Source organism: Filicampus tigris, chromosome 5 (genome assembly GCF_054856515.1).
Source record: "Filicampus tigris isolate MCC_2025a chromosome 5, RoL_Ftig_1.0, whole genome shotgun sequence".
NCBI classification, from domain to species: Eukaryota; Metazoa; Chordata; class Actinopteri; order Syngnathiformes; family Syngnathidae; genus Filicampus; species Filicampus tigris.
In genome coordinates, this window is record NC_141221.1 from 19,906,443 (window position 1) to 19,928,347 (window position 21,905).

At 43.5% G+C, this 21,905-nt stretch overlaps 1 protein-coding gene across 2 annotated transcripts in view; it reads right to left on the reverse strand.

Moving 5' to 3' along the window:
• rimbp2b (RIMS binding protein 2b) overlaps window positions 1-21,905 on the reverse strand; it is a 102,200-nt gene extending 80,295 nt beyond the window's left edge. For both annotated transcript variants that reach the window (XM_086029817.1, XM_086029816.1), the window contains exons 1-2: window positions 21,855-21,905; window positions 21,638-21,769 (exon numbers count right to left, since the gene is read on the reverse strand). In XM_086029817.1, coding sequence (XP_085885943.1) covers window positions 21,638-21,769; window positions 21,855-21,857 — 135 coding nt within the window. In that variant the 5' untranslated portion in view covers window positions 21,858-21,905. The remainder of the gene's footprint in view (window positions 1-21,637; window positions 21,770-21,854) is intronic.

The window sequence follows — 21,905 nt, forward strand, 5'->3', positions numbered from 1 at the left end:
ACTGTCACTTTTTTTCTGCTTGTTATTTGTGTATGTCATAAGACATCAGTTAATTGGGATAATGGATGGCTACCTTGTTTACATCATGCTGCACAGAGCAGTTTTCTCTCCATTTTTAATCACACATGCGCACACAATTCCAATTTAATCTCAACGCAATCCAAACAGGAACATTCTATCCCCATATTGTGCCACTTATCCAGAAATGCTGATGTAACATCTGTATTATTAGCATGTTGGTATAATAATAATGCAACGTTTCAATTATTCACAACTCCAGTGAGGTGGAACATGCATTGTTTGTGCCATAGTGGCAGAGGTGTAACACAACTCAAGCGTGGCGGGCCAACTCTGCATGGAGCTAAAGTCTTGACGTAGCAAACATGGAAACTGCTGGGCCACAAACAAAACAAAAAGATGTCATGTTACTTGCTCGGCTGCTACCATGTGACAACGCCACCACCACCCGGAGGGTGGTTCTGCAGCTAGTCTGAGCTTCCTGTACAACCCCTGCTGGTGTGACTTTGGTCTCTTTCCTGGCATAGAGGACCAGAAAATAACCTTTTTCGTCCATGCCATCCATTAGTAATGACTATTAATGCAGTGTTGCTGCATGTGCCCGCCACTTATGGGAACGAGCAAAGATATTTTTAGGTGCATGTCCCCAGCTGTACATGACCAACTCAGGGCCAATGGGCAATTAGTGTTTGTCTCTCATAGCAGAAGGCAGTGCCGTAACCTTCTTAACACAAACAGGCATCTGTGTCCGTCCTGTCATGGAGCTCGCCACAAGGCACGATTCCTAAAGCTCTGCATTCCTTTTGAGCCCCTCAAACTTCATCATATGTGCTCAGGGGTTCTTAACTGTAGTATCTGGTGCTATTTAATCTAGAAATCTACCAAAACAAAATTATGGTGTTAAGAGTCCTGACACCATCCTCCTCAACCATCGTGCAAATGTAGACAGTCCGGCTCCTATCCACCTTATTCCTGAGGGCTCTCATGGGGAAACGATTATGTGAGCGATGTCCGGTAAGAGACTTTAAGGAAGAATTTTACTATTTGTTAGAGAGCGGTTTAGTTGAACGTTTTTTTTTTCACCCCCTTTTCAAAGCAATCATAAGCCCCCATTGCATTGAAAAATATCTTGCGTGGCTTGGGAACTTGTTGCGCTGTTGGCGGTTGTCCAAACAAATAGAAGAAGTTCAATCTGTGACTACAAGAGCAATGTTTTGAACTGGCTGCCCGGACGAGGATGAGATAATGTTGTTGTGATAAACATTAGTTTCCAGCGCTTTGTCGGGGATGAGAATCACAGATATAAATGGACTGAGAATCTTTGTTTGAAAAGACTACCACTTCAACGTTTTACCTGTACTGCTTTTCATTTTGTGGAGAAAGACACAACACGGGCATTGAACTTTGTGCCATTGTTCTTGCTGCTTGCATTGCGAAAAGCCACCGGATAAGAGTCGCCGAGTGCCAAGTATCTTTAAAAATGGTGTTAAATGCTGCTAGTGCCTTTTCTATTTGAACATGAAAATAATGGCCTGATTAAAGTTGACTGTTCATGGATGAGTGAAAAGAGAGTTTTGACATGGGTGGAAGCACCAAAGCCGATGAAAGCACAGTTTCCATCTCAACTTGCCCACTTCGTTAAATTCTATAACGCGAGTGGTACGTTGTCTGCAGTGTCTGAGTTCTAGAGGATCGAGGAAGACATTTTGATGTGCAAATTTCAATGATGCCTCCATCGCTGGCCTACTCAAACATTTACAATGGATCCAAGCAAGACCATTTTGTGCTCTAACAGGAAAGGCTAGTTTGTGGTCTTTACGCCATTTATAATATGGCAGGCAACTTTCTATATCAGTGAATTAATTATTCCGTCCTTCAGATATTTACATTCCATTGTTGCTTTAAATTTTTATTATACACTATGATACACACGATTTAGCGAACAAATATAATAAATCAGTTTATGAGCCCTGACTGCCTTTTTATGTTATTGAAGTCAAAGTTGTTTTTTTTCATGTAATTACTTGACACCCCTGGCCCTTGAAGACTCTGCATGGAAGCGGTGGATTTGGAGAAGGCTTGAATAACCCCATAGAGACTTCTATGATAAAACAATGTAGCATGCCCTATCACACCACTAACGAAGATAAATCATTGCAAATGGAATAACAGCAGCCACCACATGCAGTACAGTAGAGCCCAGCTTTTCCCTCTAATCCACTGTGAAATTCCACTTCATCAGGACATTAGGATCAATTACACCCACGCATAAACACATAGCATTGACTCCAGAGCACATTAGATATCAATAATTATCCCCAAAGTTAAAAGTGGGTTGGAGCAGCAAGTTCCCTTGTATTAACTGCCCTGTTGTACATGTGGAGCCCTGACTGCCAATAATATGCTATCAAAGAGTGCAATTAACCTCCAACAGGCAGTGTGAAGGGTGAATCTCGGACAAAGCCGGTGACGTCAGAGGATGCTGCTCGTATTGTTTTTGTGGTGTGTGTGAGACACAGGTCATGGTTACCCATCAGCATGGTTTACAAAAGCAAAGAGCAAAGGGAATCAAAGTAAGTATACTACATGGCAACCAATGCACAAAAATGAGGACATGCAGTGCAACCTGTAAGAAGACGCGGAAAAAAAAAACAATACAACTTGAGGTTGTGAATTAACTCAGCATTGTCCAGACAAAAATACTTTTGCGCTTGTTTAAACTTGTTTAAAATGTGAGAAACAGAAGTTAGTGTGACATGTTGTCAATAAAGTAATGATAGACCAATATTTTTTTTCAGGGAAGATACCAATACTGATTATTATTAGTCAACGAGGTTGATAACCGATACTTGAGCCAATATTAACTCTTTCACTGCCAATGACATATTTATTTGTATTTTCACAGTCCAGTCATTCAATCCCAGGAACTTAGTATTTATATATGTGTTTTTTTTATTTCAGGTTTTAGGGTAAAAGAGGGTCCAAAAATGTCTGGCAGTGAATGAGTCAATATGCAGAAAAAAGGGAAAAAAATTGGCGTCAAATTTTATAATAATAAAAACTCTAGCTTTTGATTGTTCACGTGTTTATTAAACAGCTTTTGTGATTTGCAATATGGTGAACTTTTTTAGTTCTTCTCAAATGGACAACTATTTTTTTAAATTCAAACAAAAAGTGCACAGAGCTCCCAGGCTCAGCAGCATGTCTTGTAAAGTTGAATGAAAACATCCAATTAAATAAAGTTTTCCCAATATTCAATATACTGTAACAGAAATCTTCACATTTCACATATAACTTATTATCTTTGTTTTAAAGTTCAAAAACAAAAAAGTACATCGTAAATGCAGCCACTGGCCAGCAGCGAAGTGAACATCTCCTCAACATGTCTTCTCTCCGCTGCTTGTTGTGGGTGTTCCTTTATTCTTGTGTGTTTCATATGCATCAGCCGTCTTCGTCATACTGGCCTTCTGTGGCAGAAAGTGGTGAAACAGGCACAACCATTATTGACTTTCCCTTGCAGTGCTTCCCTATTATCTTCTGCACCAACTTTAATGTGGCTTACAAACACCAGAGGGGGGCATTCCGTCTGACCGACAGACTGGTCCATACATCCATCTATCTATGACGGATGCCCGTTTTGCTGACGTTAGACAATAGACAGGAAACTTAAAGTAAAAAAAAAAAAAAAAAAAAAAGGGACTAAACATAGATGGAAGTGGATTTTCTGTGTAATCATAAATGGCCTGGTCAAGTCCGAATGGACGTCACAGTCCATTATTGACAAATGCCTGTTTTGCTGAAGAGAGAGGGAAACGCGACCCAGACTGCATTGACTGTATACGTACAGCAGGTAGGAGGAATCATCAGTTTCTCAGGATGACTAAAGTAGTAATAAAGTTGCTTTGAATACAAATACAGTTTTCCATAGAAGTTCATGTTAGTTGAGTTTTACATTTCTATTTTTTATTTTAGCAAAAAGTTGGGTTAGGAGGTTGTGAAATGGTATTTTGCCGACACCCACACTCCATTTCACCCCACACTCTATTTCAGAAGGTGTCAGTAATGCACCAAATGTTGTTTGCCAACCGCAAAAAGACAGAAGATGAAGTAGAAGATGAAAACCACCAGGATTGTACCTTTGGCAACAATGTGACGTGGGATTCTGGTTAAGGTGAGAAAAACTTTAAAGTAAAACTTGTATGAAAGTACAAAGCTGGTTGAGCAGCAAGACGACACATTATGATACAAAGCGCACTTCATTTACCATTTTAATCAAATCGGTTCAAATGATGGATGGATTTTTCATCTGTTGGAACTTTTTTTTTCCTGAATTGAACATAATGGATTAACCGACAGACGATTACAGTTTGGTTCGGCTTTAAAAAATGACGGATTGACAGATGACTGACCCAGACTGCTGATTAATAATAAAAGACGGACCAGCAAACTTTAGTAAAATGCCCACCTCTGACAGACACATACAGGGACTCACACACATCCACTCACTGACTTCTTACCGGTACTTATATCCCTTCACTGACTTCTTACCGGTACTTATATCCCTATCATTGTTATCAGCAACCTTATTTCAAGTAGTTAAACCGAACCTCTCTCCAAAGCCATGCGGTTGATTCAGCAAATTAGCGGCTGGTTGGAAGCTAGCTAACCACTCCCCATTGACTACTAGTGGGGGGAGGTAGCTTTATTTATAGAGCACATTTAATACACAAGCTAACTTATAATTGCTGTAAATTCAAGTGATTAACACTACAGGCATGCGTAGAGAGACCTAGGTCGAGCAGAGCTGCAGCTTCGCTTGTGTTTATATAACATTAATGGGCTCATAGTAACGTCACAAGTAGTTGTGAGTTGTAGAAGAGATTTATTACAATTTCGGTAATGTCTGTAGAGTTTAATTTACCTTCGCTCACTGGACCATCCATCCACCCATCCATCTGTTCACAATATTTTCTTCTCTCCCGGTGTGTTAGTCTTGAAAGGCAGAGCAAACTCTCGGGGCAACAAGCTTTCACTGCTGATTGGCTGTTACCCACTGAATGAGCAACCAATCAGATGGTGCTGTGGGCGGATCAATGCTGGAGAGAGTCTGAGTAGACAGACATGCGCTGTGGCTATCAGAGCCAAAATAACTCAGTTTTTAATTGATCACATATTGGACGTCGGATTAATAAAAAAAGGCCAATGCCGAATCGCCAAAATGCCAAATATCGGCCCCAATAATCGGTCCAGCCGAGCTATCACTAATATTCAAAAGAGTTGGGCATTCCGCTTATGTGAAGGACCGGTCCATCTATCCGCCGATGACGGACGCCCATTTTGTAGGCGATAAACGAAAGACAGAACCTTAAAAAAATAAACGGACTAAGCATCGTCTATCATCTATTTTCGTGGCAAGGTTTCCATTTCCGGTTGGCCGCGGCCGAGGCTTTTTGACAGCTTCAGGGTCCTAAAAGGTGACACATTTAGGCTTCCATGCCACGGTGAGTCTTTTGTTTCAAATAGAGCTCAGCTGGGAGGGGGTGGGTGTGGGTACGTAAACAGAAGCCCGTTTATAATGATAGACGGAAGGGTAGCCTGGCTGCATTCGGAAGGCGATAAATGGACCAGAACATTTTAGTAAATTGCCTAGCCCTGCTATTCAGCAATGCAATTTGGGAGTTTCTGAATAATAAAGTGCTGACTTGGAGCCCATCACAACAAGGCGTCATTCCATATCACCTAGGCAAAACTCCTTTCAACTCTTCTTTGCGTCTTGGTCATTTCAACACATGGTGACAATTGGCGCTGTACTCTCTCAGGATAGTGTTTTAGTTAGCTGTCTGAAGTTCCAAACCCAAAGTTACACAGGATTGGCAGATACGTCCAATTACCCGTGCGAGTTACTGTGAATCAAACAGAACGTGGCTTTTATGTTGCTGCTAGCATTCTCTAATTTATCGAAGCAAAGTATTTCTCAGTAATATTTCTTGCCTCTTCCGCTAACATCTAACAATTGCATCTCTACAAACTTAATTTTGTTCTTGCAGTGCTCTCCCAAATGTTCCTTGGTCAAAGCTACTTAAGCACAAACCCCTCTTTTAAATAAGGTAGTCTCCCCTCTTTGACACCTATTGCCAGCAGTGCACGCAATTACCGTATTTCCGGACTATAAACCGCTGCTTTTTTCCAAGGTTTTGAACTTATATAAAGGTGCAGCTATTCTGTGGATTTTTCTTCCACCGCTAGGGGTGCTCTAAACGGAATTAGAATAACAAATCAATGCAAAGAAGAATACCCTACTTTTTCTTTAGCAGATAGAACACGGACGACAAATTACAGTTAATTATTTTCAAAACCTCGCCCCTTCATCATGGAACCTGTTATGTATTGATGACACCATTAACAGGATGTGACTGCAGGTGAAGGAGTTCAACAGACGAGGGAGCTATGCACTAGGTTATGCATTAGTTGGTATGTGGAAGTAGAGCAATAAAAGGTGGACATTAACTGATAAACTGGAGTGTGTTCAGTTATTAAATGTGGGTCAAAATCCAACAGAACCCACACGAAGAAGTTCGTAGTTCTGTTCCGTTTTAATCAGCAAAGTTGCTGCCATGTTAAAAGGCACTGTTAGGAAAGAATCTGTTCAGATACATACATACATGTATATTTAGAGTTCAAAATTTTAATGTTCTCAATCCTAATACTTCATTTGGAAATTTGGAAATATCCCATGTTTCAACATTGTGGAAACACGTGGGGAACACCCATTGCGGTTCTAGATGGACTGCACCTCAGTGCAAAAAAAACTACCTCAGGCACAGTTTTTATATTTTGGTACAGAAAATATTGAGAGCACAGACCTCAACCGCCTTTAGGATGAACTAAAAAATGGATTGGTCCACAGACCGACTCCTAGATTTGTATAAATAATTTTCAGAACGGTGGAAGCTGTTGTGCAAATGAGAGAAAAAAAATCATAATTTCTTCCCATTTGTTATTTTTATTTTAAGTACTGTTGTTCATTTAACATGCACCAACATACACATATGAGCTTTGTAAAAGTCAGTAATTTCTTCTTATAGCAAACCCGTTAAATTGATTATTCTGACATATCTAAACAATTACAATGGCAGCATCTCTCTCACTACCCCATCAACTCTCCAATCAGTGTTGTCCATCTGAGGGAATGAGCAGGCCTAATCAACTCCAGAAACATCAATTATGAATGTCCTCAGATCCCTGAGGTGACCTCTGGCACAGTCAGTACCCAGTCCGTCCTGAACGTCAGACAGACTGCAGACATGACACCTGGCACATGATATCAATTTGCACTACGCTTGAGCTTGAGCAGCATTTGTGCAAAACAAACATGCACTCAGTGTAAACAAACATGCATTTATCTGTTGTGTTGAAAGGATGGATGCTAAGGGTGCATGGATGAAGAAACATGTACAATTATGTTAAAATGGGTTTGCGTAAAAGATAGAGGCATTGCAAACCAAGGCTTATTGTGCTAGTGTTAAAGCCTTGCTTACGTTGTCATGCATGGGGCAATCCAACAATCCGTCGAAGTGACATGGCTGCTAACGATGATAATGCACTTTCACTCTGCTGTCATGGAGCCTTACAGAAGGCATCTCTGGAGTCATTTCTCAGTGAAGATAGTGTTATGTAACATTGTGCGCTGGCCCTGCTGCTCATATCACTAAAGCCTCACACTGTGGGTCACGTGCCTTAACGAGACCACATTCTGGCGCCAGCAGCAGCAGTGTTCCAGCTGTTACTACGACCAAGCTTCAGTCACTTAAGACCACACTCAGCCACAACCCATACACACACACACACACACACAGATACAACATCCACTGATCCGCCATGTTCAGCCCTTCTCTTTCTACTCGGAGCTCTCCAATAACAGGAAGATGGTTTTAATGCATCGTTTTGCATTGGCTACATATGTACAGTAGTGCATTTGGAATGAAACCAAATGAGAATTATGCACAAATGTACAATGGATGTGCAACGACATTGACCCTATTCCATTAAATCCCGCCTGTATTATAATATGTGATAAATAAAATAAAATGTAACCTTCACTTACCGTTATTTTTCTAGAATAACACATGATTTTTTTTTCCAAAATAAATAATTCCAAATCTAGGAGGAGTATTATACACAGATACATGCAAGATTATAAACATTTGTCACATTGTCTAGATGTTTACCAGTATCTAGGTGCTATGGAAAAGTTGTCTTTTTATTTAAATATGGTATTTAAGCATCTAATGTAACAAATTTAAAATAATGACCTAATTTTAACTGCTCATCAAGAATCACGATGGCCCCACAAGTGGATTTGTCCCAAAACGGGTCAGGGCAAGTAACAACCAAACAGCCGTAAAAAAAAAAAAAAATCTAAAATACAATAAACAAAAATATGTCTTATCAAATATTATGTTATTAATAAAACTGGGTTCCCCATACGGCAAGACGTTCTTTCCAAAACAAGTCTTTTTCGCAATGTCGCCATTTCACGACGCTCTCGCCTCTGACACATTCGGTAAACATTGGCGCATATCCGGGACATTGTGCTGTTCTTTGCTTTTGTGATATCACGTTGCACGTGAGAGGGCTTCATCTCACAACAGGAAGCATTGACAATTCTGACAGAGGCTCGACTGTTGACAGCCAAAACTGTTAGCAAGGTAAGAGAACTTCTCTTTACACAAACAAATACTGTATGTCTGAGCAAAAAAACTCCCAATCTATCAAATTACTAAGTGTATAATAATAATAGTTAATGAACCTGAAGAAATTATGGTTGTTAATGCACAATTAAATATTACACATTACAAGCATATTTATTTCCAAATTTCCAAGTAAATGGCATGGATATGTGGGTGACACGTGTTAAAGCCCAAAGCCAAGAAGTGCAAGCCTTCACTGAGACATTACCACAGTGGATAATAACATCAGGTTCACACATGAAGATGTCAATTCATTGCCTTTTTTGGACTGTGATGTCAACATCGGAGATGACAGGAGCCTTCATGTTATGGTTTACATAAAACCCACACACACCGACTATGTTTATATGCAGTCAATACCCCTTTCAAAACCCAAATATAAGTAATATTTGGGTCTTGAGAGGCCATGTAAACACGCGCAAAAACAAAAATATACTCTTATCGAGTTACCCCTTTTCCAACCCGAATATTTGGTCATAAAGATGCATTACATATTTACTGCATTTACAGAACGATTTTGAACTGTAAATATACATGTATGTACCTGAACAGATTAGTTCCTACAAGTGCCTTTTAACATAGCAGCAACTTTGCTCATTTAAACAGAACAGAACCAAGAGAAAATAAAGTACTTATCTTCATTTCACTGCCCGCTGTCATTCCAGTTTGTCAATTAACGTCCTTTTACTGCTCTACTTCCACATACCACCCAATGCAACGCCTAGTGCTTAACCTAGTGCATAGCGTCCTCACCTGTTATACTTCTCCACCTGCAGTCACATCCTCTTAATAGCAATTGTATTGTATTGTATTGTAATTCCGGTTGGACCACCCCTAGCGGTGGAAGAAAAATCCACAGAATAGCCGCACCTTTATATAAGCCGCATGGTTCAAGACCTAGGAAAAAAGTAGCGGATTATAGTCCGGAAAATACGACATTCGTTGTAGCGCCGCCGGGCATTGTACTTTACTTTCTCCACGGCATTATCATGTAATTTTTTTGTCTCTACGGCGAAAATGACACATAGACATGTGTATTTTAGTTTGTGCATCTGGCGCCCAACTCGCCGGGTATACACAAGCTGAGGTAAACAAACATGGTGAAACTGAGAAGGCACAGAACCACACTTTTGGAGCGGGAAGGAAACTGATTACTTTTTGCCTTTGGTGAGTGACAAGCATATAATATGTTTTATTGATGGTAGAAAGTAAAAAGTGGAAATTACGTCATGATGTTATCTGAACGTCGCTTGTTTAGATCGGGATATTCCAACTGATCACAATTCCCACGTATACAGGAGTAAGTCCCTCCGCTCACGCATGTAAACTGGTTTTCCTGAATGTTTCAGAAACCAGAATTTTGACCATGACCTGAATATTGACTGCATGTAAACATAGTCACTGACCAGTACAGACTCTTTGACTCACACGACCCAGTGGAAGACGAACTGGGCGTTATCGAAACCCAACAACTGAGCTGATAATGTGCCAACCATCCCGCAGCCCAAAGAAAAGGAGCATAGGCATGTGACTGAGGCCCTTAAAACCTGTGATTACCCTAGCCGGTCATTTATGAAAGGTAGATCTACCTGCAGAAAGGACAAGAGCAAGATGGATGAGAACGAAAAAAATGACAGATGCAACAATGTTGTCATTCCCTATGCACCACGTGTCAATCTGACAAACTCAGAAGGATTTTCAACCAACACAACATTCCAGTATATTTCTAACCTGGCAACACCCTGAGACAAAGACTGGTAGACCCCAAAGTCCGGACTCCCCAGACTCCATACAGAGGAGGTGGCCACATGCAATGCCATCCTCTCATCCATCCCAAAGAGGCTGAATAATTTTGCCTCTAAAAGACAACAAAAATACAGGCTCCCGTGACTGTAGATTCAGCTCCACTATATTTTTTCAACTGAATGGAATATTAACGAGGGAGTTACCACCCAACAACTTATTGACAGACAGGGGCCTCTCTGTAAGCCATCTTAACGTTGTTTTGCATTTCAAAAGAATGATACCATTCGTGGTTGGGGCTTGCCTCTAATTTGGAGCATAAATAGTTGGGTTTGCCACACCAACTTTGGTGCAGTCCTAACCGTGCCTTGTTGCTTCCACAGATGAAACCTACTTGAATGAGACGTAAAACGTCAAACCAAACAATCCAGTTGCGATCGATTCAATGCCCTGAGAATGTGTAAAAAACACAAAGAGAAAACAAAACAAAAAAACACACACTCACAAACACTAGCTGTATGGATAAAAAAAAACCTTGAGCCAGCTTTCTGAATTTAACACATTGCACCGATATATGCTTCCTTCCATCCACACACTCCATTCAAGGCTCTTTTTCCACACCAACAGCACCTTATTCAACTTGTTTCATTGTAAGAGTTAAAAATATGAACATCTTTCCTTTGCACAGGGATGATAAAAGCCACTTGCTAGCAGCTCGGGGATAACCTGCGAGATGATGAATGAGCATGTGTGCTTGTCAAGGTGGGCAGGAGGAGCTGCAGTCTGAATGGGAGGCTGTCATCAGAAAACGTGATCATATTTCAGGTATATGTCCAGACTGACAAGCATGAATTGTGTAAAGTGTTCGTATGCATGACATTGGGTTGCAGAACCACCTACAGTATATCTGCCAACATGCACACAAATAACAGCATTCTCTCATCGTAATCCACATCTGTGTACTCCTACTACTCAGATTCTCTTGTGGCTGTCCTCCATAGTTTTATGTTGTGGCAAAATGCTGACCGTGCACAAATCTAATAATTACAACATTCATAAGCGCACTTCTCCCCGGTGATTCTCTGCAACCTACAGTGTGAAATTATAAGCAACACAAACACTCAATAACCTGTTTTTGTGACCCACAAACAACATGAGTAACCTGAGAATTCTGGATTCAATCATGTTCTTCTGGTTTGCACCATTGATTTGACAAGTTAAAATGTATAGCTTCAATTTATTAATGCAACTTCTCTTTAGACTTAAGAGAGAATGCCTCTTGGCAGGCGAGGCGGTCTCAACTGGAGCTGGCGCTAACCCCCCCACCCACCGCCCCCCCAAATCATGTTAGAGCATCTATGGACATAAATACAGCCAAGTACTATTTTAACGCCACGGCATCATAATTTTAATAAGAAGGATCACAAATAGAATAACCAAATCCATATTGCATACAAATGAAATACAATGTCCTCTAGATCTACTTCAGCAAACCTGGTTTATACAGAAAAACAGGCATATTGTAATGTTGGACAGCCAAGTGAAAGGCAGAAGAGTAATTTCAATGATCTTAACCTTTAAGAGTGTGCAGCAAATCTGCGATTCTGCAGCACAGCAAGCGAAACACAACCCTGGATTGTAGAAAGAAAAAAAAACACGGCTTGACAGCAGATGGTAAACGGTGCCATACCTTAGCAGCAGCACTTATATGACCAGTGCCGAGGCAGGTGCTTCCCACAGGGCTCCAAGGACAGAGACACAAGCAACAAAATGATGTCTATGGCAGCTCTGTAGCATAAAATGGTTCATCAGTGCACGGCAGCAAGAAGCACAGCCAGGCAGTGCACGGAGAGAGAGATACGGAGAGAGCGAGAGAGTGAGAGAGAGAGAGGAAGAGTAGAGAGGGAGAGAGCCAGCCATCCAGCATCATTCAGCTCACACTACCACAGTTGTGCAGCAGAGCACACACATCAACACGCCCCCTTTCTCCCTCTCCCTCTCACTCACTTTCTCCGTCTCTGACACTCTCTCATGCATTTAGTCACACAGACTCAAGCACGCAGGGGTGCAGAGGCAGTGCAGTACACAGCACCACTGAGCAGTACTCCATTACCGGGATGACTTTCATCTTCCTGAATTGCAATTGGTCCTTCTCAGTCTTACATTCAGAAGTCACACAATTTTGTGAATTTAGCCTTCCATCCACCTTCTATTGTAACAGCCACTTATGAGCAGCCATGATTGGGGCTCACAAGGTCGTTTGAGGTTCTTCTACTTCCCCATCAGTCTTTAATCCAGTTTTGCTACAGCACTTCAGAGATTTTTATTGGAAGCTTAAACACGGACTCTGCCTGGCTTTGTCAAGGGTTAACATGTCACACCTATAGTCCCTAAGGGGTCAGCCTGACAAAATCTCATTCAATGGACAATGAGCCAACCTGATCAGCTATCACAAACAATTGCAAAAACAAAAACAATCAAAGATAAGGAAATTAAGTGCAAAAGCGAATTAAGAGGGATTATTTGGAATATCCAACTTTTTCTCCCCACTGTGGGGCAAAGTGGAGGAGAGCAGTGCACCATGACTGCCCTCTGTGGCCGATAAGACAACTGCATTTGTTGTGGGAAAAGCAAGGTGAGTGGCCCAAAAGAACAGAGATGGGCGCTTGACCCTTTTTTGCCGGTCCATCCTCCGTCTGCAACCTGGGTACCCTTCCGTCCTCGTCCCTCCGTCCTTATTCATAAAAATTATCATCCTCCGACCCCGTCCGTCCTCGTCCTTTTAAAGCGCTTCCGTCCTTGCATTCTGTCACCCTCACCCGTCCCCACCCCGCCGCTGCCGCAAAAAAACAAAAACAAAACCTCTGCACTCAAACATTATTTCAAGATCATTAGTTGGCGAATTTCCTGTGCACATCCATTTACCTGCTGTAAGTATCGTGAGTGGATTGAATTGTTTACAATTGTTTAACCGAGATAGCATTTAACTGCAACACAAACCTGTCGTGATGTGGTGAAGATGATGATGATGATGCCGAATGGAGCAAACCACGGGACATCAAGAGAATATTCAAGCTTGAGTAATAACACAATACTATTGTGTTTTATTGCAAAACATTTGCGTTTTAACTTAAGACGTTTTCATTTTTTTTTTTTTATCGCAAAATAACACAAGGTTATTTTAAGAGGAAACAAAGACTTCCACTTCCAGCTCATTTAAATGTATACGCCGGTAAGAGATTTTTACGGTGTGTCCCACACAAGGGCATACTACATACAAGCAAAGGGATAAGGTACAAAATGTGAACAGTTAGTTAACAAAACTATCCCGGATTACACACACAAGCTAGGCTGGGTGTGTTTCTAAATGGCGTCCTGACTCCTGTGGCATTATCCATGGTATTACATGTGTTGAACCACTAGAAGACACCATATGCATGTGCAATGTGACTACTGGTAAGCACATGAAAAGCGCTTTGCAGGCAATTAACGAAGGCGGCTCCTTAGAAGAGAACATGCAGTGACTGAATATTTATTTGCATTAACTTTAGCACACCTAAAGCTACGTACTACTCCAGCAGGGGCCAGTCAAGCGACATGCTGACGTCACTCGCCGGTGTGCTGACTCTAACACTGCTTGCTCTACTGGGTCTCATCACTTGTCGTACTAATAGAACTCGCGCTGTATCTCATGTTGAAAAATCACCTGCGCAGTTGGGTAACTAGTGGCGCGTTTCAAGTGTTCCGAGTCAATTTTTGTCATTTGCCCATTTCGCCGAGTAGGTTGAGATGAACTTTGGCTGCCTCACGACCACGTCACACACATGAGGGATGATTGGTGGGAAGGACTAGTCCGATCCTTTTTTGAAACGTTTCGCCCCCCCCCCCCCCCCGTCCTCCGTCCCAAAGATGGGCATCTGTCCAGGACAGAGGGACAGACCGTTCCGGCCCAGGACGGACTGCCCAGCTCTGCAAAAGAAATATGCTTTCCTTAGAGTGGATGCCTAGCAACCATGAGCTTACCCTCCCCCTCCAGCGGGACCCTCTTAGCAGTCTAGTGTATAACATACAGTGGTCGTTTATCAGTAGATGATCCACAACAACACACAAGCTTGATGTCAAGCGGCTTCTGCCTTGTAAGTCTTACCGAGTGGTTCCAGTTGAAGCTGCTTTCTGTACCTTCAATGCACAGCCTAGATTCGCTAACGTTTAACTCAATATGAACCCAAACTAAAAAAATAGAATAAAAAAGTCAGTCAATAATAAACTAACAACTGTCACGTGAGGACTGGGATTTACATACGCAGACCTGACACGGAAGATGAAGAATAAAAAGTCTTTATCAACAAAAAAGTAACAACAGGTCAAGACTGGAAGAGAGTTTGCATCCTCACTCAAAAAAGGTCTGACGTACTGGCAACGTGTCACTGAGTAACTCAAACTTTTACCCTGTAAGACTTCAGGCCTATATGAAATCATAAAGGGCAACGCATAAAAGGACTAGAGCAACTGCATAGCAACTGATACATCACATAACAACCAGTCATAACAGTAACGCCAGCTCCCCACCCCCTCCCAAATAAATTGAAGTATAAAACAACAGGAATTAAAGTAACTAAACAAACACTAGGAAACCTGCTGTAACTGGATCAAGACAACAAACAAACAGCAATTAGACGCGACAAAGACAATGATCCAACAAAGTAAAAAGAAAAAATACACCAAATACAGACGAGACAACGAGCAACACTGGACAAGGCACAAAGTGTATAGAGGAAGATGACGGGGTAACACAAAGGATCAGGGTAAACGAGCACAGGTGGACATAACCTGCTCGTGAGTTGGACTAAGACAGCAAACAAAAACGCAACAAAAACAATAGACCAACAAAGACTGAAAGAAAGCAAGGAACTAAATACAAACTGATGAAACAAGGAACGCCTGGACAAGACACAAAGTGTTAGAGGGAGTTGATTGAGCACTTCAAGGGATCTGGTAACCGAGCACAGGTGGACACAACAACCTTGATTGAGTAACTCAAGGGATCTGGTAACCGAGTACAGATGGACACAATAACCTAACCAGACAGACGTATAAAAGTATCATGAGGAAAACATGAAACTAAATTCAAAACCAAAACCAAAATCAACAACAGATCGGAGAAGGCCAGATAAGAGGTTCCTGGCGGAACCAGTCCAGTGGGTGTCTAGCAGGCCAGATGAGGGGAACTTGGCAGGTCCATTCTGGTGGGCGATCCGGAGGCCAGATGAGAGGGTCTTGGCAGGACCAGTCTGGTGGGCGATCCAGAGACCAGACGAGAGGGTCTTGGTGGGGCCAATCCAGTGGCCGTCCCGAAGGCCAGACAAGAGGTTTTTGACGGAACCCGTCAGGTGGGCGACCCGAAGGGCAGATGAGAGGTTCTTGGTGGGGCCAGTCCGGTGGCCGTCCAGGAGGCCAGAAGAGAGAATCTTGGCGAGGCTGATCCAGTGGGTGTCCCGAAGACCAGACGAGACTTTCTTGATGGGGCCGATCAGGTGGACAACCAGAGGGCCACACAGGGGATGTAGGCACCCTCAGGCCTTGTGCCGTCCTAGCATAATCAAAGGGCAGCTGCAGAAGTTGCGCCGCCGGAGCAGAATCACAGGGCAGCCGAAGGCCTTGCGCCGCGGTAGCAGAATTCAAGGGCAGCCACAGAGGTTGCTCCACCACCGCAGAATCAGAGGGCAGCCGAAGGACTTGCACCACCGTAGCAGAATCCAAGGGCAGCCGAAGAGGTTGTGCTGCCGGGGCAGATTCAGAGCCTCATGTTGCTAAGGAGCCAGGACGGGGAACGGCATTTGCTGAGGTTTATGGATTATGGATTATGGAAGTTTGAATACATAAAAGAAGGCCGACCCACGGACGACCCACGGCCCTCTATGTATTCAAACTTCCATATTTCAGTGCCAGTAGCACTTAAAATGATTCTGATAGTTGAGGAGAAAAATTCAAAGTGTTATCTTCTAGAAGAGACCAAAACTATGCCAATACTCCAAATGGTTCAAGTACAGCATCAAATTTACTTTGGTTCACCTTTCGTTCAGGTAAAACTGCCAGGTGGAATGGCAAAAGGTTCAAATTCAGTGGGCAACCTCAGCACACGCTGACAACCCCCACACTCTCTGCCCATGCTTCTAAGTGCCATTTTTTGCCGGCCCCAGCGCCCTATGATGGTGACCAAGGTGCTTGCCGTGCCTTTTTGGTACAGTGCTCGCTGGTTTTTGGCCAGCAGCCCCTGTCTTACTCCACTGAGGTAGCTAAGATCTCTTATCTCATTGGCTGTTTCCGCGGCTCTGCTTTGTATTGGGCCACAGCTGAATGGGAGAGGCAGTCTCTTGTTTGTGCATGCATCATATTCGGCATTCACGGAGGAGATGAGGAAAGTTTTTGATCATCCTGTCCGTGGGTAGGGAGGCTGCCAAGCGGCTAATGTCATTACGGCAGGGTCCTCGCAGTGTGGCTGAATTTTCAATTACCTTCAGAACACGCGCAGCTGAGAGCAATTTTAATGACGCGGCAGTCCAGGAAATCTTTCGGGCGGCGTTAAACGAGGCTCTAAAAGATGAGCTAGCTTCCAGAGATGAGCCACCTAGCCTTGACCGACTTATTAGTCTTGCCATAAAGCTTGATTGTCGTGTCCGCGAGTGCCAGAGGGAACGTTCCAGACTCCGGTCACCAGCAACTACGCCTTCACATCAGCGTGCTTCTGCCTTCCCTGAGCCACAGATCTTGACTACCGCACCGCCCTCTGGCGGTGACTGTGAGCCCATGCAGCTGGGGCGTACCCAGCTCACAGAGGATGAGAGGACTCGCAGACACAATGCCAATTTATGCCTTTACTGTGGAGGAAAAAGGCACTTTATAGCCGATTGTGCTCTCCGGCCCGGAAGAAGGGTCTATTGGTAAGGACAAATTGATTAATCTGACCTCCAACACCGCCTGCTCAGTGCATCTCAAGCTCTCTGCTACTCTTGTTTGGAAGGATCTGTCAAATCCCCTCTCTGTTCTTGTTGATTCCGGTGCAGATGACAACCTCATAGACAGCAGCCTGGTGCAGCAGATGGGCATTGATCTGCGATCGCTGTCGACCCAAATTACAGCCCGAGCTCTCAATGGACACCTTCTTTACAACATAACTCAGGAGACTGTGCCAGTTTCCCTTAGACTGTTAGGGAACCATCAGGAGGAAATAGGTTTCTTCCTGTTTAACAACTTACAAGTCCCATTAGTTCTTGGTTTACCATGGTTGAAGATCCACACCCCTCACATAGATTGGACAGGGGGTAAGATTACTTCCTGTTTGAGGTCAGCTGTGGGGCCTGCCAGCATACCTCAACTGCTCGATCAACCGGATCTATCTCTCATTCCTGCCTGTTATCATGACCTTGCTCCCGTTTTTAGTAAACACTCTGCCACGTCCTTACCTCCGCACAGACCATATGATTGCGCCATTGACCTCAAACTGGGTGGGTTGTGGCTAGTGGTCGGCTATATAACATCTCGCACCATGAACGAGAAGTAATGGAGGATTACATTACTGAGTCGCTTGCTGATGGAATCATCCGACCCTCCTCTTCCCCTGTGGGGGCGGGATTCTTTTTTTGTGGACAAGAAAGACAAGACCCTGCATCCGTGTGTAGACTACAGAGGACTTAACAGCATTACTGTCAGGAACAGGTACCCATTGCCACTCATAGACTGCTTTCACACCACTCCTCGGTGCCACCATTTTAACTAAACTAGACCTTCGTCAGGCTTACCACCTGGTTCGCATTAGAGAAGGCGTCGAATGGAAGACAGCTTTCAATACTCACAGGGGCCACTACGAGTACCTTGTCATGCCATTCGGTCTCACCAATGCTCTGGCACTCTTCCAGGCTTTGGTCAATGACGTCTTATGAGACATGATTGGTGTGTTTGCCTCTGTGTATCTGGATGACATCCTGATATTTTCCAGTTCCCAGTCTCAACATGAGCACCATGTGCGGCAAGTTCTTCAAAGGCTTCTTGAGAACAAGCTCTACGTAAAGCCGGAGAGGTGTGAGTTCTATGTCCCCACAACCACTTTCTAGGATACGTCATTGCCGAGGGGGAGCTCCAAATGGACCCAGTGTAGGTGAGCGCTGTAGCTAATTTGTCTAAACCCTGCTCCCGGAAGCAATTGCAGCGCTTTCTTGGGTTCGCTCATTTCTACCGCAGGTTCATTAGGAATCACAGCCGCGTTGCAGCCCCTCTCACCGCCCTCACGTCATCATTGAAGTCCTTCCGGCGGTCCCACGAAGTGGACCTGGCCTTCAACGACTTGAAGAAGCGTTTTGTTTCTGCTCCAGTTCTCATTCATCCTGACACAACTCAACAATTTATCGTCGAAGTGGATGCTTCAGATGTGGGCGTGGGCGCTGTGTTGTCGCAGCGGTCCACAGACGGCAAGGTGCATCCTTGCACTTTCTTTTTGCGCAGACTTTCCACAGCTGAATGCAACTACAGCATCGGTGACAAGGAACCTTTGGCGGTGAAACTGGCCCTGGAGGAGTCGTGACACCTGTTGGAGGGAGCAAACCATCCATTCATCGTTTGGACAGACCATCGAAATTTGGAGTACATCCGCTCAGCCAAACGTCTTAACACCAGACAGGCAAGGTGGGAACTGTTCTTTGAATGTTTTGTGTTTTCCTTATCATATCGCCCAGGGTCCCAGAACATTAAACCTGATGCTCTGTCTCGTCAATTCACCCCTTTGTGCATGAGTCTGAACCTGAACCCATCTTGTCTCCGGCCTGTTTTCTGGCATCCCTTACTTGGGAGATTGAGTCTGTCATAAAAAGCGCCCAGCATGGACAGCCTGAGCCTGGTGGACATCCCAGGGATTGCTTGTTTGTCCCTCCCTCCGTCCGTTCCCAGGTGCTTGAATGGGGACATTCCTCGCCTTTGACGTGTCATCCTGGAATCCGCCGGTCATTGGCATTTCTCCGTCGACGCTTCTGGTGGCCATCCATGGAGGAGGACATAAGAGCATTCGTTTCTGCTTGTACAGTATGTGCAAGGAGTAAGAACTCCCCCAAACCCAGCTCTGGCCTGCTACGACCGCTCCCGGTAACGGCCTCCCTCCTTCGGATGGCAACACAGTGATCCTTACCATTGTAGATGGATTTTCTAAATCTGCCCACTTCCTGGCATTGCCAAGACTTCCGTCGGCCAAGGAGACTTCTGAGTTGTTGATCAAGAATGTTTTTCATCTCCATGGTATTCCCTCTGATATTGTGTCTGACAGGGGCCCCCAGTTTCACTTCACAAGTCTGGAGATCCTTCTGTGCTGGGCTGGGCATCGGAGTCAGCCTGTCCTCGGGTTACCACCCACAAATGGGCAAGCGGCACGCGTCAACCAGCAAATAGAGTCTGCTCTACGCTGGATGACCCACTCGAACCCGACTTCTTGGAGATCCCAACTGGCCTGGGTTGAATATGCTCACAATACGTTGCCCAGTACATTGCGTGGAAACAAACTACCATACTGTACATTTAAGACATTACTCAATAAATAAATGGCAATTATCCATCCTTCCATGGCTTAGGGTTGCAAGTGAGCGTGAACCTTTCCCAGGTATCTTTCCAACCAATCGCAGACAACAATCAATCATACCTATGGTCAAATAATGATTCAATGAATTCCTGCCCACCTTGGAGTCTTGATGCAGCCAAACCTTATAAAACAGCTGTCAAATGGATGTCCAGGGGTAGAAGTCGAGATGCAGGCATATTTGAACTCAGCTGACTGAGTTGTGAGCGCCTGTTTTGCCAATGCCTTGGTGAAGGTTCTCCACTGAATGTTTAGGGGAAAAAAAAGGTTGAAGGTCACCTTCTGAGAAACAAAGTATGTAAATTACACAATAATTTTAAAATGCTGATCATCCATCCATTTTCTACTACTTATCCGGGGTCGGGTCGTAGGGGCAGCAGCTTTAGCAGGGAATCCTATTATTGTCAAGCATTTTTTTGAAGAAAATGAAAAATAGTCTAAAACCATAAATGTCCAGTGTTGCTGTTTTTCTGGTGTTTTAATTCTGTATGCTTTGTTGCACAGCACATGCAGAACCAGATCACACACTTGCAGGCATGTAAGGAGAGATGCTGGAAGGGATGTTGGTGCTTTGCTCAAGGGCACTTCAACAGTAGTCAGAAAGCAGACTAGCATCTCACCAACAAGACAGGCATTTCTTTGTGGAAATTTTGCATGTAGCTCTAAGAGAGAAATAACACTGAATTAATGTAAGCCTTTGTTTGTTTTCCACAACTAGATCTCAGTTTATTATAGTTTGAAAGATTACCAGTCTCCAGGTAAATGAGCAAACATTCTTACACAATTAAACAGAACCCTCCTCTCAAACCAGTGAAAAGGTGGATAAAACGAGGATGAACTCCTTCCCCAGTAAATGTCAAACAGTACTGTAAATATTGTGGGATTTTTATCGACAAAAACATCAAGCATCCTTCCAAAGGGCAACCACACATCACAACTTATTCATGTCAAATTCTACAGTGCCATTACTAAAAATGTGCAACCTCCACATGCTTAGATCCACAGCAGGGAGTCATTGCAATCATAAGCCTTACTATTTTTTAAATTTTTTTTTACTACCCATGGGAGAGGTTTCATCAGAGGTCAAAGTGGTAAGAACCACAGCAATATACATTTGCACCCAGCAGTAACAGCACTTAGACTACAGTCACATGCAAACACTACACACACGCACACACACACAGTATATGACAGACTGGCTGCACTTGGACACTAACAAGGTACTGAGGCTATTTTCAAACCCAGCTTTTACAAATCTTCAAAATTTATAAATTATTACATATTGTCTTGTTTTAGAATATTTGTAATCAGAGCAGTTCATTTTACCAGTACCTAATGTGAATGAATATGAAAACCCCCATACAACAATATCTCAATTAATTAGAGCTACGGACTGCAACATGAGGTCAGATTGTGGCTGCAGGCATCAACAAGTGCAGTTTGTGTCCAGACCAGACGTGGCTGAATTAAAAGCTCGGTCACTGAAGGCTTAACGGTAGACTTGGCTCACCTTGTCTGTGCCTTTCATCCAACTGCTCTTCTTTGCTGGGGGTAACCTTTGTCTCAGGCTCACAACGCACTCCCTCTGACACTGTTTCAGGAGTTTCTCCACCCTGTAAGTCTTCTCACAACCCATTGACCCCTGGGTGAAAGAGAAGGGGTAATGAAAAAAAAAATTGAAGCCTGCTAGCAATCACGTTGCAGATTGACTACAAGTAACAACCTACCATGGCAGGCCAGTTTGCATGCCACCCCAAACGCTTGTCATGGTCAGATGC